The 16,211-nt window shown below is 43.1% G+C and overlaps 1 protein-coding gene across 2 annotated transcripts; it reads right to left on the bottom strand.

Annotated features, from left to right (window-relative positions):
* Positions 1-673: 673 nt before the first annotated feature.
* Positions 674-16,037, bottom strand: HAL (histidine ammonia-lyase). 2 transcript variants are annotated; one of them, XM_057425043.1, is made up of 20 exons: positions 15,575-16,037; positions 15,089-15,149; positions 14,889-14,916; positions 14,521-14,595; positions 14,343-14,415; positions 14,193-14,259; positions 13,967-14,004; positions 13,762-13,887; positions 12,008-12,147; positions 10,472-10,519; positions 9,323-9,470; positions 9,143-9,238; positions 8,998-9,056; positions 8,133-8,213; positions 7,171-7,236; positions 6,899-7,064; positions 3,677-3,811; positions 2,472-2,580; positions 2,321-2,390; positions 674-1,259 (listed from the first exon to the last, which is right to left on the bottom strand). In XM_057425043.1, exons 1-20 carry the CDS (start codon positions 15,864-15,866, stop codon positions 1,113-1,115), a joined length of 2,025 nt encoding a protein of 674 aa, XP_057281026.1. In that variant the 5' UTR covers positions 15,867-16,037; the 3' UTR covers positions 674-1,112. The 2 variants fall into 2 exon arrangements, with proteins under 2 accessions (XP_057281026.1, XP_057281030.1); XM_057425047.1 differs by lacking the exon at positions 9,143-9,238.
* Positions 16,038-16,211: the final 174 nt, after the last annotated feature.

Raw genomic sequence — 16,211 nt, forward strand, 5'->3', positions numbered from 1 at the left:
GGGGGCTCATGTAACACTGTAGCTCTCAGACACTTGAGGGCAGCCCCATACTAGGCTTTTGCTGTCCCTTGCAGCACAGCTGACAGCCTGGAAAGATTTCTAGCTCATGCTGAACCCCCTCCAGCCATGGGTATCAGGCCAGTAGTGCCAGGGCTGGTGTTTGTTAACCAACCTTCACATGTCATCACTGCACCGTGATGTGAAGTCCAAGTCCTGACTCTTCCCTTGCAAAACAAAGCCTGTACCAGAGGTCAGTACTGTAACACAATACACTGTGACACCAGCCCCTCTGTGGCGATGGAGCCTTTGGATAGCTGGTGAGCCATGGGAGTGTAGATGTTGTGCTATTGCTTCAGCACCAGCTCAGATCTACAACTCCTACATCTCCTCCTCCCCCTTGCTTTCCTGGCCCCTGTTCCACCTCTCCTATTTCCAAATTAAGCTTTTGCTTTACATTTTCATCATCACACATGACAGGAAAATAGATTGCTGCAGTTGTATATGAAACCTCAGTTTATTTATTGCAGGTGTGAGCTCATAGCTCTTGGAAAGCTGCATCGAGTGTAGTTCATCACCAGAACACAACATATTTGCTCTGGAGCAATACCCTCCAAAGTGCATTTTCATGCACACAGCTTTTGTGATTTATGAAGCACCTGCTCTAAAAATACAAGAACCTGTACCTCACACATGATCTGCAAGAAAGAGGATAATTAAGTCTCCTTAAGATAATTTTGTTGAGGCAGAATGAAGGGGACCATAGCAGTTACTCCAAGGAAAAAAAAATAAAGGCGAGAATATCAAACCTAGGCTGTTTGGTATCATGGGCACAGCTGAGGAGAAAACAAGAGAAGAGCTGAAAAAACAAATACAGGATGCCCTGTGCAAAACATCCATTAATGCTTTGTGTTAGAAGCTCAGGAAATTCAGTCAAAACCACACTATCATGATAGACTGTCTTTCACATGTAAGGAAACTAGTGAGCCATTTCTTTACTATCTCTATGCGCTCCTGAGCTACACAGTCAAGTCCTTTGGTTCACCTGAAGAAACCACACTGAGTTCAAACAGAACAGCTACCCTTGGGCAAAGTCCTGGAAAGGATCTGCTCTCTTAAAGTTCGTTCTGATGCCTGTGGTCATGACCAACACCTATATGATCCAGCGATCCCAGGGAGAAAGCTGTTGGTGAAATGGGTCTCGATTCAGGGATGTGTTCCCTCCTGTACTTTTCAATGTAAGGTTCAGCCACTTCCCACACCTGCAAAACAAGAAAGTGAAACAGCAGAAACAGAGGCAAAACAAAAGGTCAGGTGGGACATCAACGCACAAGTTCAGGAAACCCTGTAGGAAAGTTACTGGGATGGATGAGAATTACAGCCCTATGCAGATACATTGTATGTGATCAGCAGGACCAGAGAAGCAGCCAGAGTGAGGTTTAAGGAAGTGCATGTGGATGGAGTTGACCGGAAAAAATACAGCTTGGGGCCAGGGTGGGGGGGGGGGGGCAGCAAGGTGAAAGGATTAAAGGCAAAACCATTGCATCTTGTATTACTACCAGGTTGATGTTCTGTGTGCAATAGCTGGGAGAGGATCACTGTCACTTCCTACAGAAGTACTTGGTTATGATGGGGATGAGGAAGGAAAATAGCAGCAGGCATGGACAAATTAAAAGGGGAGGGATGGCAGCTGGGGTTTAAGGCATAAAAGCAGTGTTCTACAGCTTCCTCCGTCTCTCCTTCTGTATGGGTTGCAAGAAGGTAAAAAAGAGGTGATTTTCTTCTCACATTTGCTTACTCTCTTCAATTCTTCTGTTGTATTTTACGAACAAATAAAATGGACTGATCCTATAGCTATGCAGACACTTGGCCCAGGTTAACAGATTTCACCACTACTATTCCCTCATCCGTGTCTCATTGCATCCAGACCACGCCCACGGGCCTCAAGGCTAGGGAACCCTCACTGGCCCAGGAATGAGGATCACCCTCTGGAGAGGCTGCTGATTTCTGTGAAGATCTGTGGGCTTATAGGACCCTGCCCTTAAGCAGTTCTAAGTTGGACCTATGCCTGGACACTGCTGGACTTAATAATGTAACCTATCTATTACACAAGCAATACAAGGGCGAGTTTAGGAACTGATTTCTAAATCTATCCCACTAAAAACTAAGGAAAAATCAAACACCAGAAATCCAGTGGGTTTGCCCCAGGAAGACTGCTTTTAGTGATCCCATCCAGTGAATATACGGAAGGTTATTTCCGAAGCAGAGCTGCAGTGTGCTCCTCAGGACAGTTGTACCACTCGTGCCGAGACTCAACACTCACCTGCTGCTCCACGAGCAGCCTATGAGCTGCTTCAATATCTGGGGCCATGAAGCGATCCTTTATCCAAGGCCTGTAACGAGACGCATTACAGACATTGGCCAAACATTAACCACCACTGTCAGCAGCTGGGGAGACATTTATCTGATCTTACCTCACAACGGAGCGCACAAGGTCGTAGACCTTCTCCAATGGGGTTGTTGTTCTCAGAGGGCGTAGGAATTCAATGCCCTGGCAGGCCGCGAGCAGCTCGATAGCCAGAACTAGGAAATCAGAACAGTGAAAGGGGTACTTTGCAGGACCAGCTCAAGGCAAGGTTTCCCTCATAAAGCTATTGCTGGCATTTATTCTAGATCATATGATATGATTTTAGGCAATGTGAACAGACCAGTGGATCCACACACCCCAGAGAGGTGGCCCAGCATCAGGATTGGGTTATGAATGGTGCTGGAGGCAGTATCCAGCATTTTAGCAAGCAGATTGTGAGTGCTCTGCAGTTCAGTGTGCCAGGAACTCAAGGTCACCACAGCCTTAAATCCATAGGAATCTCTTCCAGGGTATTTTGAATACTCAAATTAATGGCCATCGCAATTAAGAAAATCTCTTCAGGACTGAGAAGAAAGGGGCCTGAGCTATTAAAGAAAGTTCTGCCTAAGAAACTTGCAAGAGCCCACATGGAAGCACCAGGAAAATTACAGAGGTTTGGAAGAGAGTCTTCTGTCCAGAGAAGTTTGCACGTTATCTACCCACCTAACACCTGATCATTCATTATTGACATTAGTTCCTCACTTTTACAAGCCAGTTCCCCCAAGGATCTGAACGAACCAACTGGATCTAGGACACGCTGTTTCTCAGCACACTGTTGAAACACACAGTTCCTCAAACTCTTTTCTTTATGCACAAAAAATAGTTTCTATAGAACTAAGTCTTCAGAGCACTCAACAGTATAAACTTAGTGGGTGAGTTCAGTATTTGTGTGCCATGTATTACTCATACTACCAGCGACACACTATATCTAAGCACATCATCTGCCAAATAAATAAATAAACAACCAAGAGAGCAACCTGTAAGCAAGATTTCTGTAAGCAATCTGTAATCCCCTGTAAGCAAGGGAGGAAAGTTTTGCTGAGTGTCCTGCAGTAAGAGGTTTTGTTTCATAAGAAATATTTAGTACCAGATTTACCTGATTACTGGTAGAAATGTCAAAATGCTTGTAAAAGTATGTGAACATTTTTGAGACAGTTCTTTCAGGTGCATTAACTCCTTTTTTTCTTAAAATATATCTAAAAAGAATGGCACCAATATCTTCATGTAGTTACACATTTAAGGCCTGTGAGGAAATCAGTGTTTTAACTTTACCTTGTTCCACATGTTCAATAACTCTCAAGGCTTTTCTTGCAGCCCATCCTCCCATGGACACATGATCCTCTGTAGCAGCACTGGTTGAGAGAGAATCGACAGAAGAGGGGTGGCACAAGGCTTTGTTCTCAGAAACTGCAAGAAAACAGTGCAATGAATTTAGGACAGAATGGGCATGAGACAGCAGAAGAAATGGCCATTCTGGAGCAAAGAGCCTGTCCACCGCCTCAGGTCCAACTATTGTTCCTCTTTTGAGGATGCATCAAAATCCGTAATAAGCACCTTGAAAACTACCACTGCCTCTGAAAACAGCAATCAATATCAGGCTTAGAATCATAGAATAGTTAGGGTTGGAAAGGACCTTAAGATCATCAAGTTCCAACCCCCCTGCCATGGGCAGGGACACCTCCCACTAGATCATGTCACCCAAGGCTCTGTCCATCCTGGCCTTGAACACTGCCAGGGATGGAGCATTCAGAACTTCCCTGGGCAACCCATTCCAGTGCCTCACCACCCTCACAGTAAAGAACTTCTTCCTTATATCCAATCTAAACTTCTCCTGTTTAAGTTTTAACCCATTACCCCTTGTCCTATCACTACAGTCTCTAATGAAGAGTCCCTCACCAGCATCCCTATAGGCACCCTTTGGATGCTGGAAGGCTGCTATGAGGTCTCCACGCAGCCTTCTCTTCTCCAGGCTGAACAGCCCCAACTTTCTCAGCCTGTCTTCATATGGGAGGTGCTCCAGTCCCCTGATCATCCTCGTGGCCCTCCTCTGGACTTGTTCCAACAGTTCCATGTCCTTTCTATGTTGAGGACACCAGAACTGCACACAATACTCCAGGTGAGGTCTCACAAGAGCAGAGTAGAGGGGCAGGATCACCTCCTTCGACCTGCTGGTCACACTCCTTTTGATGCAGCCCAGGATATGGTTGGCTTTCTGGGCTGGGAGCACACACTGAAGCCAGCTCATGTTCATTTTCTCATCAACCAACACCCCCAAGTCCTTCTCCACAGGGCTGCTCTGAATCTCTTCTCTGCCCAACCTGTAGCTGTGCCTGGGATTGCTCCCACCCAGGTGTAGGACCTTGCACTTGGCATGGTTAAACTTCATAAGGTTGGCATCAGCCCACCTTACAAGTATGTAGAGGTCCCTCTGGATGGCATTCCTTCCCTCCAGGGTATCAACCGAACCACACAGCTTGGTGTCATTGGCAAACTTGCTGAGGGGTCACTCAATCCCACTGTCCATGTTGCCAACGGATGTTGAACAAGACCAGTCCCTCCCTACACCAATCCCTGAGGGACACCACTCGTTACTGATCTCCAGCCGGACACTGAGCCATTGACCACAACTCTTTGTGTGTGGCCATCCAGCCAGTTCTTTATCCACCAAGTGGTCCATCCATCAAATTGATGTCGCTCCAATTTAGAGACAAGGATGTCGTGTGGGACAGTGTCGAACGCTTTGCACAAGTCCAGGTAGATGACATCAACTGCTCTACCCCTGTCCATCAGTTCTGCAGCCCCATCATAGAAGGCCACCAAATGGGTCAGGCAGGATTTCCCCTTAGTGAAGCCATGCTGGCTGTCACCAAGCACCTTGTTGTTTTTCATGTGCCTTAGCATGCCTTCCAGGAGAATCTGCTCCAAGATTTTGCCAGGCACAGAGGTGAGACTGACTGGTCTGTAATTCCCCGGGTCATCCATTTTCCCCTTCTTGAAAATGGGGGTTGTATTTCCCTTTTTCCAGTCGTCAGGAACTTCACCTGACTGACATTATTTTTCATGTATGATGGACAGTGGCTTAGCAACTTCATTAGCCAGCTCCCTCAGGACCCGCGGATGGATTTCATCAGGTCCCATGGACTTGTGTACATTGAGGTTCTCAAAAGCCTTGAGATGCAAATATTAACCAAATATAGAAGAACTGCTCTCTCCTCCCCCACCTTCAGGGTTGTGTTGCTTTGACTCAAAGGCTTGATGGAAACTGAAGAAAAAGAGTGGGCAGCATCACTGAAATACAAGCCTGGCATGCCTCTTACTCCAAGGCAACCTCTGTTTTCGGTCACAGACATGCCCCCCCCGGTTTCAAGAAGAGAGCTTGAGATCAGCATCTGGTCTCTTCGCATCAGAGCAGAGGCCCTTGCAGAACTTGCTCTGGGAAGATGCAGGAGCATGATACAAATCCTCTCCCACCCTCCTTGCCTTGCTATGAGACTGCCCATGTCCCTCCTCTGGGCACATACACCCACAAGTTGGAAGCACTCCAGCTTTGAAAGACAGGTGGAAGACCTGGAGTAAGTCTCTTCAGCTGTGCTCAAAAGCAAGGGGAATTTGGCTGCAGGAAGGACTATAGGCACCATCCAAAACCAATCTGAGCTTGAGGACTGCTCTTTAGAACAGCAGAAATGAAGTCTGCATTCACAGTCCTCTGGATGCATGCAGATCTTTTCTAACCCATGGAGTCCTGGTGTCAGCTCAGTGATGAGTTAGGAGGCAGGGAGGTCATTTTCATTCCCTGAAGGAAAGACCATAAGCACCCCAGAACCTCTCACTCCAGATTGCAGACGTGAGCTGCAAAACCTGAAGCCAAGTAACAGCTAACGCCTGGAGCCAACCTAAACTCTGCCCAGCCAAAAGGAAAAGTTTCCATCCTTCAAAAAAGGGGACAAGCACTTCAGCTCCTTTTCCAGACCCACTTCCAAAACCAGCCTCTAGGCAGTGCTCCTTTATCACACTGATTTAGTTCACCGACTATTCTTTCCTGCAAGATGTTTACGTACACATTTATCTGACATGTTCTGTTCCTCTGTCTATTTGCATCTCTTATAATTTACCCTCTATACTCACAGCATGTTTACATTGGCTCTTGCTCTCCTGAACCTATGAACTGTAATATCCCAGGGCTCTTATGTTGGTGACTAAATGAGAAAACTCCGTGCCAATCCCATAAAGATGCAAACAGGCAAGTGTTCTCACTAAAGTCCACCCCTAAGGGTTTGCACGCTCAGAGCACTAAACTTGTCCATGGGTCAATGCAGAATAAAGAATCCTGAGCTGAAATAACTGTAGCTGGACTGAACTTAAAACTTTGTACCCAGCTCATAGAGAAGAGATGGAAAACAGGAGTGAGATGCCTTTGTATCTATTACCAAATTACAACTGCCTTGACATAAAATGGTCTTTCTAGCTTTCTCTTGATATTGCTCAAGCACTCACCCAGGGCAGCTGCTGTGCAGTGTGCTATCATGAAGCCAGAGTTCAGACCTCCTTCAGTGACTAAAAATGCAGGCAGTTCGCTGAGCGAGGGGTTGCAGAGCCTCTCAATTCTTCTTTCACTAATTGCAGCGAGTTCATGCACACCAATTGCCAAGTAGTCCAGAGCCTATACAAGAAGATCTCATTAAACCAGATGACAGGAGAAACAAACAAACAAATAGAAAACCAAAACAGAAACCAACTAGTTTTTATTTCTCCAAATGCTTAATTACCTTTGCAGGATATTCACCATGAAAATTTCCTCCAGAAATGGTCTCTGCTCTTTCAGCAAACACCATCTTTAAGGAGAAGTTAAGGTAAAAATATGAGTGAAAATTCAGTTTACATGACAGATATCTGTCACTAATCAAGTATCTTAACTGAAGGAATGTTTGTGTTAACAGGTTCCTATTTGCAAGCACATTATATCTGTGTGTTCACTTTTGAGAAAATGAAGACCCAATCTCAGTTCTCCAAACTTACAGATACAATTTTGACATCTATTTTTCCAAATAGACTACATGAAATGAGGTCTTTGATCAAGGGTGAGAGGGGTGCAAAGAAACACACGTGTCTGGATCCTAACATAGCTTCTCAGTTCTCTGGTAGATTCTCTCCATGCTAGGTACAATTTTAGACAGGTTACAAGCAGTCATGCTTATTAGCAGTTGATATGGTGTTACGTATAGCATCATTATGCTGCTGAGGGGAATCCAGCCTTGCCCAGTGCCAGTATGAGAACTGTACACAGAGTTTACGAGGCTGAGCCACAATGAGGCTTACCAGCCAATATGTCTTTTGTCTGCCTTCCCAGAGTGCAATTTAGTACAGGTTTCACTCATGCTGCACCAACAGATGTTTCATATGACAAATTACCACCTGTCTGTGTCCATTTGGTTGCCAAATCCCATCTATCTACATATTCAACATAGACATATACAATCTAATCTAGGAAACATTTAACATGCACTAAACCACATGCACATGTCATTTCCTCTCCCCAATACACGCTTGGATGCACCAATGCAGACATGGGAAAAGGAAGAGAAGTTGCTGTTGCAGCTTCTTGATTGTAGTAGTTCTTGACTGAAGGCAGTTACAATGTTTTTTCCTCCGATGCAAATAATTATATAGAAGAAATGGATAAAAAAGACAAAGCAAAATTTTACATAGTAAGAAGGTCATCAAAAGATACAGGGTTGTCCGTGGCACTATTGATTTCAGTCATCATGATGTCCTTCACAAAAGCAATTGTATCGTTTACAACTCCATGCACCTAGAACAAAGGACATTAGCACCTGATCTTAGTATCCATACTTACTTCATCTTCAGGATGTTGACTGAGCTGCAGGTACTCTCCCATCCTCCCAGTCTCTAAATCCATACATGCAGATGGTCTTGGATTTGCTCTTAAAATAAGGATCATCTCTGCCCATCCTAGACACGCAGAAGACTGTATTTACTGTTATTATGGCAGTATCGCTAAAAGGGTTACTTGAATATGTCATTCTTTACTTGTCTGGGTTGGTTTACCCTAAATGGAAGATAGGATACTTACTCAGTGGTAGAAGTGTTATTAGGGGAGAAGTAGCTTCATCAATCCCCCACAGAAAACAGTCTCATTAATTAATTAACTTCCATTAATTCCACTGATTTAATAACTTTGAACATGCTAAAACTTATGGGATTGAGTTTTCACTATGTTTGAGATATTGCAATCTGGCTGCTTCTGGAACCACCTTTCCTCAGTTCATGGTCTTAGCATCACTGCAGAAGAAAAGACTCTGCAAAGCCCTCAAGCACAGAAACCAGCACCTTCGCTCTGCTTCTCACACCGTGGTCTCTTCTAGACATGAACGTAGCTTTGTTAGATGCTGCCCAATGGGTGCATGCATGGGATCAATAAATTACATGTGTCCATTAATATTAACTTTGAAGTGAGGGAAATGCAAAATAAAACCTCTAACAGAGTCAGACAACATATAATTGATGCATTTCTGAGGTGGGAACTTCACCGTCATTTATCTATTGCTATGAAAAGAAATAAAAGTAAGTTTTACCTGAGGGCAGCAGCGCATTGTGTATGCATCCTGAACTCGGTCACAGAATCTATGGCTCTCTAAAAGGAAATAAGAGAGGAAAACCCAAATATTCCCTCATACGAAAGCATACAGGCTACTGTTGATGAAGGGCAAGATTGTTCACCTGCTATTTCTGATGGATGATGGTCAGAATCTAGAAGGGACCTGAATCGAAATGCCACTTCAGCCTGCCCTCGGTGTGGGCGCACTGCATGGATATCTAGTAAATCAAATTACACTGTCAGGTTTTGTTTCTCTTGCCAACAGCTGTTAAGTGAATAGACAGGAAAGGCTCAGTACCCACCAGTGTCAAAGGCCCTCGTTGTACCCTTCAAGACTTCAAGCGTAAGGGCAGCAATTATGTCAGCTTGTCTAGCTATAGCACCAGCTCTTTCAACCGCCTCACATCCCAGCGAGGTGATCATTTGTGTCCCATTGATGAGAGCCAGACCCTTCAAAGAGAGGGCAGATGTTAAGCAAATTCATTGTGGCTATTCCACATGCTGTGATAATTCCCCATCTCTGTGATAATTGTTTATCTTGTATGAATGAGTTAAAGACCTTTGCTCAGCTTCCTGGATCGTCCTGAAATCATAAAACGCACAGCTTGACCTGGCATCTTTGCTACATAAATTGTCAGCGTTCATGACTACTAAGTCACTTTAGGCAGCATTGGAGCTCCAGCAGTTTCAAGCAAGAGGTTTACTTAATGTTTTTTCAAGTTTATTTCAAGCAAGTAAAGCACAGAAAATATTTATTCTTTTCCAGTCCTTTGGAAGTGGAATCCTATTCTTATTGTTTCTTCTTAAATTATTAAACCTCAAAAGTTATGAGCATGGGGGGGTGCAATGAGGAAGTAGTATATTAAAAGAGCATTAGAAGTTATAACTGCTTTAAAAGATTTGTTCTAAGCAAACATGAGGCCCATGGGAGCCTTCATTTGCCTTTAGAAGACAATGAATTTGGCTTCTTGCTCCTGGTGCTGTTTTATAACTACTGAGGTCCATTATCAAAAAGGTCCACAGCCCTCAAACCTGTTGTATTCCCATGTAAATGTTAATATTCAGAGTGAGATTCATCTCACCTAGTTTTAATGATCTAGAAGTCAAACACCTGGTTCAAGTCAGTCATCTGAGCTCCTGTTACAGTCAAAGGGCAAATAGGTACCTTGAGAAGGCTTCTTAGATAGCTGTTTCAGGATGATATAAAGAGTTTTCTGAAGATGCCTATGTCCACCAACTACAGAGCCAATCTAAACATGAGGCTTGGGTCTGACATTTCAAGTCAAATAGGGTGATACTAAGAGAGGTGAATCCCACCCTTGATAATATTTCATTAATATCCTTCTGGAGCTTGATTTAAAATGACTGTTAATTCATTTCATGCTTAAATTGTAAGCATAGTGATCGACTATGCTTGTTTTCCATCAGCTGGAATCATTATACTTTATTACCTCTTTTGGTTTCAAGGTAATTGGTCTGAGACCATGGGCTTCCAGGACCTGTGAAGGCGTTTAATGAAAGGGTAATTAATACAAAAGGTTTCCAGTAATTCATTCACCAAAAATATTTCAAATCTTAAATGTTTCCATAAATAAAAATATTAACAAATCCCTTAAGCAACAGGTGAAAATGACCTTTCTATACAAACATTTAAAATACTGTTTTTCTGCTGGGCTAAATAAAGGACAGCATTTTGGGGCTTTTGAACTAGCACTTCATTTCCCAGTGCCAATAGAAGAAAGTAGTAGGAACAGCGGAGCAGGACACTGCCACAGCCCATTAACATTTACCATGTGTCAGCTGATGGAAGAGAGTAATTGTAGCCAAGGCTGGAAACACCTTGAGAAGGTAGTTCTGCCTACACCCTGCCTCATAACAGGTTTGGCTTCACATAAACTACTCCTTTATAAATGATTCCCTAACCATTTCTATGGAAGACCTCCAATGATCGAAATCCTACTCGGTTTATTCTATACATGTCTATTCCATACGGCGATCACTCTTGTGAGAAATAGAGGAACGGTATAGCTTTGACTCTGGTTATAGTCTTTTCAACCTTTCCAACTGAAGAGGTAATAACGTCTCAGAGGTGTACAACTGTAACTTCTGGTCCCAAAGGTGCAGAACACACCAGCCTGCTTCTTTCTTACTTCTCTCCCTGTGCAGCTCTCAGCATTTCTCCAGCCTACAGCAAGGGTACAGCTACCAATCCATGAATAAATCTGGTGTTCAAATATTCATGGATAGGAGTGACAGATGTATCAGAACAAACCATCACAAAAGACTCTGGAGGGGCCAGACTTGGAGACACTCAAAGCTAAATCAATCTGCTGATATCTTAGTGGCAAATTCACAATTAATTGAAAATTAATTCCATTGTAAAGCTTCCATCTTGCAAAGGAGAGTGTTATAAATGTTTCTTGGAACCCTAGTTAATTTATCAAAAAATGAAATGTCCAAACGTGTGTGTTCACTTAAAGTCATTATAAAATCAGTAGTAATGCTACTGATATGAGTTACTGCCTCAAATACTCTCCAGTTGCTCTCAGCATTTCAAGGTTTGAATTTGAGGTGATCTTTTTTTTTGGAAGAGTGTTGATGTCCATGGAGCTCAAGATGTAGTAACTATACTTTCATAGCTGGTATCATATTCTGTCCCTTTCTCCAGGTCCTAAATTACATCACCATGCTATCTTGTTTTGCAATACTATGGCATGGTATTTCTTTAGGACTTAATAACATGCTGCACATTCGTATCTGCTCCACTGAGTGTGGGTCAGATACTCCATTCTCATGGATCCACCTTCCTCAAGGTGGAGAATGAGTACTAAAAGAAACTTAGTCCCAGTTCAGACTGGTACAAAAAAATCCAAAGTCTTTTACATACTCTTAATCTGAGAGAAAGCTCTCTTTCTCTCAAGGCTGCACACAGTTTGGCAAATGAGCCAGCAAGTAGAAGAAAAAGCAATCGGCTGCATGAATCTTACATATTTAGCATCAGCCCAGCCGCTCTTTGGGGACCACATTTTTCCCTCTCCAATTAATCCCAGAGCAAGATGAGAGAGGGGGGCCAAGTCTCCACTGGCTCCAACTGTTCCTTTTTCTGGGATATAAGGAAGGCAGGATGCTAGGAAGAAAACAAAAATGACTCCTGTTAGAGCTGCCTCTTGATACTCCTTGGAAAACAGAGAAGCCAGCATATGAGTGCAGTCACAATAACATCCTTTGATCATAGTCAATAGCACCAACAGGATTACTCTTGTTGCAGACTGGGATTTGTCCCTGTTCACAGGCTAGCTGTAGTTTATGAAGAAAGTAATCCTTTCTGCTTTTAGCCCTGCATTTAGTTTTGGAGTGGGGTGATCACAGTCCAGGGTGATTGCAGGTACAGCCACACAGCCGGGCAGGTAAAACATCACTCTTCTCAGCTCTCTAATGCAGGGTGAAGACTGATGTGGACAAACCTACCTCCTCATTCTCACTCCACTAAACTCCTAGAAATCAGCTTATGATAGAATGATAAAATGGTTTTGGTTGGTAGGGACCTTAGAGATCTCTCCCTTAGTTCTAACTCAGCTGCCACGGGCAGTGACACCTTCCACTAGATCAGGTTGCTCACAGACCCATACAGTCTGGCCTTGAGCAATTCCAGAGATGGGGCATCTCCGAGTCCTCTTCCCTCCATCCTAGTCTTCTGAGCACTGAATGGGTGGAAATGAAGAAACTGAACCCAGGGAACTTCAGAAAAAGCAGGGAAGGAACCAGTCCAATTCTCTTCTTTTGCAGAGCTAAACACTAAATTGCAGCTCCTTCACCCACTGTTGGTGGAGGGGGGTATAACAGAAGGCAGCGCAAAGCCTGTACTCTTTGGGCCCCTTGTATATGAATGTGACTCTTCTCTCACGTGCATGATCTATAGTTTCACAACAATCTTCCAATCTATAGTTTAGGAAAAAAAAAAAGAGAAGGAAAGTTGAATGTAATACTCTAACATAGAGAGAAGATGCTCTTTACTCATCACTGCTGCACTGGCATGCCTTCCCAGAGGGACCATCACTGGACATCAGCTGACAAACAGCACAGCCACCCCTTTGGTTTCCCTGCCACAACATCCGTGGCAAAGCAACTTCAACTGCTTTGACAGTTGTGGCCACATAAGCTGCTGACCAGCCACACACTTCTGCATTGCTGCCTTGTAGCCCTTGATTACAAACACTTGTGTAGGTGGGGGGGGGGGGTTCTACTCACAAAACCAGGTGCTGCTTAAGTGGATCTGCTTGACAAACACCAATACACACAGTTATCTACATGGTAATAGCTACCTCCCTCCCCAAAATCCCAGCATTCCTAAAGATGGTGGCACACAACAGCACATACCCAACAGGACATTAGACTTAAGCCCTTGAGGAAGAGATCACCCCAAATCAGTCATGCTCCCAGTTCAGCCTAGTATTGCACTAATTACCTAACCTCTCAGAGGCTCATTTCCTAAACTCATGCCTATTGAAGTTCATCCCTTTCTCTCAGCCTTTCCTGTCAGTTCTTCTCATACCCCTCTTTTTTCAACAGAGGAACAGTCTCTAGTTGTGAGCTTGTCAAGCCAACCTCTGGTCCTGATCTCTCACAACTACGAAGTTGAAAGAGCAACATCCATAGCTTGACCCATTAAGCTGCACCCTTTAATGAAACAGTTAAAAGAAAAAGATTAGGGAAAGGGGACTTTCTTTAAATATCTTTTTACCATTAAATGCTTCAATAACTTGTTGGAGCGTTTCTAGAGATATTCCACTGTATCCTTTTGCCAGGACGTTGATTCTCAGTGCCAGCAGCATGCGAGACCTCTCTGGGCTTAAGGGTTTCCCCACACCTGAAACAGTAACCTTTTTGGTAACTAACCTGCTACCAGCAGTGACAGAAGAGGGAAACATCAGGTGATTTCTCATTACCAGCTGAATGTGAGCGAACCAAGTTCACCTGAAGCTCCCTATGAACAAAAAGGAAAAAAGTAAAACCCCAAATAAGTCTCATCAGGGTTTATTTTGCATGGAACAGAGGGAAATACTGAAGCAACCCTCTCATCTAACCACAGAATATAAATGTACAGGGTCAAACCGCTCCCTCTTCTTCCTTTCCTGAAAGGAAAGGATGGAGCAAGCTGCACAAACAACTTACCTCAGCTTACTGTTTGGGATGACTGTCCTGGCAAACTTCCCAAAACCTGTGGTGATTCCATAAACAACTGCAAGAAACATACACTGCTGGTTAAGGAAGGCACGCAGTTAAGTTTTCTGAACAATTAATAGCTAGACTAAAAATATTTACCTGTCTGTTCCTTTACGATCCTTTCAATCACTTCTCGTGATTCATTGACTTTTGCTTCAGCTTCAGGTGTGAGCTAAAACATGAGCAGTTTAAATATTAGTTTATCTATTTCTATTATTATTTAGACTATAACAAGATAAACATGCAATTTTTAGCCACATTTATTCAGAATCTTTACCTTGATCTTGTAGAGCCCCTTTCCTAAATTGACCAAGTCTTCCGTTGTTAAACTGTTGCCATCTAAAAAAATATACTACACCGAAGAACCACCTTTTAGTTCGGGATATGTATCAAGTTGCTTAATAATCAGAATTAAAACAAATATACTTAAAACTCAGCAATGACAGGAAGGTTGCTCATGCTTATTTGCAAGACAGGAACCCACTAACAGAAACATAATAAGCGCATTATATAATTGAATTTCCTGGGCCCAGCCAATCTAACAGCCCCTGCACTTGCGAATGCTGCAGTGGTTCAACTCTCTGCACGTTTTTCGGTGAGTAACAGGATTTGTTACTGAGTTGTACAATCACTGGTAGTTCCTACCTGTTCTGGCTCTCGGTATTTGCTGTATCTGAAGGTTCTGTAAAGGAAAATAAAGGGCAGACCGGATTTCACAGTAGGGACCATTTGACTACAGCCAGTAATGTGTTTTAAGAATGAAGGAACTCTAAAAGAACAGGGAAATCTAGAGAATTATAGATCTGGAATTATAAATAGTTCACATAGCACCAAAAAAAGGATACAAATGAACTCCTTCTGGCTGAGATGGTATGAAATTTGGAGACATTATATCTCCTTCTATAACTAGGAGAAATAAGCAGAATAAACACAAGTGGAATTAAATTGCACTCTACACATAAATTACTTTGTTATTCATTCTAATACAACTTCAAATTAGAATTATTATAGCTGTATCAACCCTGAATGTATTTGTACGCGTATAAGAAAATAGCAAGCAAATATGTATTCATTTAAGGTACTCTAAAGGCAAAAGCAGAACAGCCTAACCCAAGCATGTATTATATATGAAACCATATGCTGGTGATACATCTAGAATCCTGTACTTTCTAAGCTTTATATAGTTCTAACATTCTTAAAACATTATGGCATTTTTTCCATAAAAGTCATAATGCCCTCTCAGACGCAATTTTAGATAAACTAAGACAGAGTTTGCTGACACAGATGCCAACATGGTCACTCTGCAATGTGTTGCTTAACACTTTGCTTACCAACTTCAACAAATTCATTATCCTCCAGAGCATCCTCCACTGTATCTTCAAGATCCAGCAGGCCAAGTCCCTTGCACCTTCGAACGTAAAATTTTACTTCTTCTACGGAGGAAAATCCCCCATTGTCAGGTTTGTTCTTCATGTACCGTCTCACAGCTTCCTTTCCCAGCCACCCAACTGTGCTGGTGCTGCTTTGACATGGCACTGCCAGCCATTCTCCTCGGACATGCACTGTGTATCTCGGCATGCTTTCTCCCCCAAACTGTCCCTTGACAGAGAAGGGCTGCAGCATGCAGCAGCCTTACATTTACTATGTGATGGCCTGAAGACAGCTTCTAGCTGGAGTCCAATGTCACAATCAGTGAGAGGCAAAAATCCACCCTCAAAATCTCCACCTTTGTAAATAAGTGAGATCAATGTATTCAACTGACTTCATCCAATCAAACCAATCCCAGGGAGAACTCCCTTTTCATAGAAAGGCAAGTCCCCCAAACTATTGACACAGGACTGTTTTACCCCAAAGATCACATCAGGGATATAGAAATGAAAATCCAGGAGCTGGGTCTTACGTACCAATATTAGATAAATAAATCAGACTAAGCTGGAATGCAACTGTTCTAAAAACTTAAGGGTTTAA

The sequence above is a fragment of the Pezoporus wallicus genome, unplaced genomic scaffold, assembly GCF_028554395.1.
Source record: "Pezoporus wallicus isolate ANWC-B61680 ecotype Strahan unplaced genomic scaffold, APGP_CSIRO_Pwel_v1 scaffold_3294, whole genome shotgun sequence".
NCBI lineage: Eukaryota > Metazoa > Chordata > Aves > Psittaciformes > Psittacidae > Pezoporus > Pezoporus wallicus.

Bases quoted from the DNA above. Each gene is read 5' to 3' on its own strand.
- HAL (XM_057425043.1), bottom strand. From the start codon at position 15,866: ATGCTGCAGCCCTTCTCTGTCAAGGGACAGTTTGGGGGAGAAAGCATG. The intron at 10,520-12,007 runs GTAAGATTCATG...ACGCCTTCACAG, and splicing joins GCTGGGCTGATGCTAAATAT to GTCCTGGAAGCCCATGGTCT. The intron at 1,260-2,320 runs GTGAGTGTTGAG...CTTGTTTTGCAG, and splicing joins GGCTGCTCGTGGAGCAGCAG to GTGTGGGAAGTGGCTGAACC.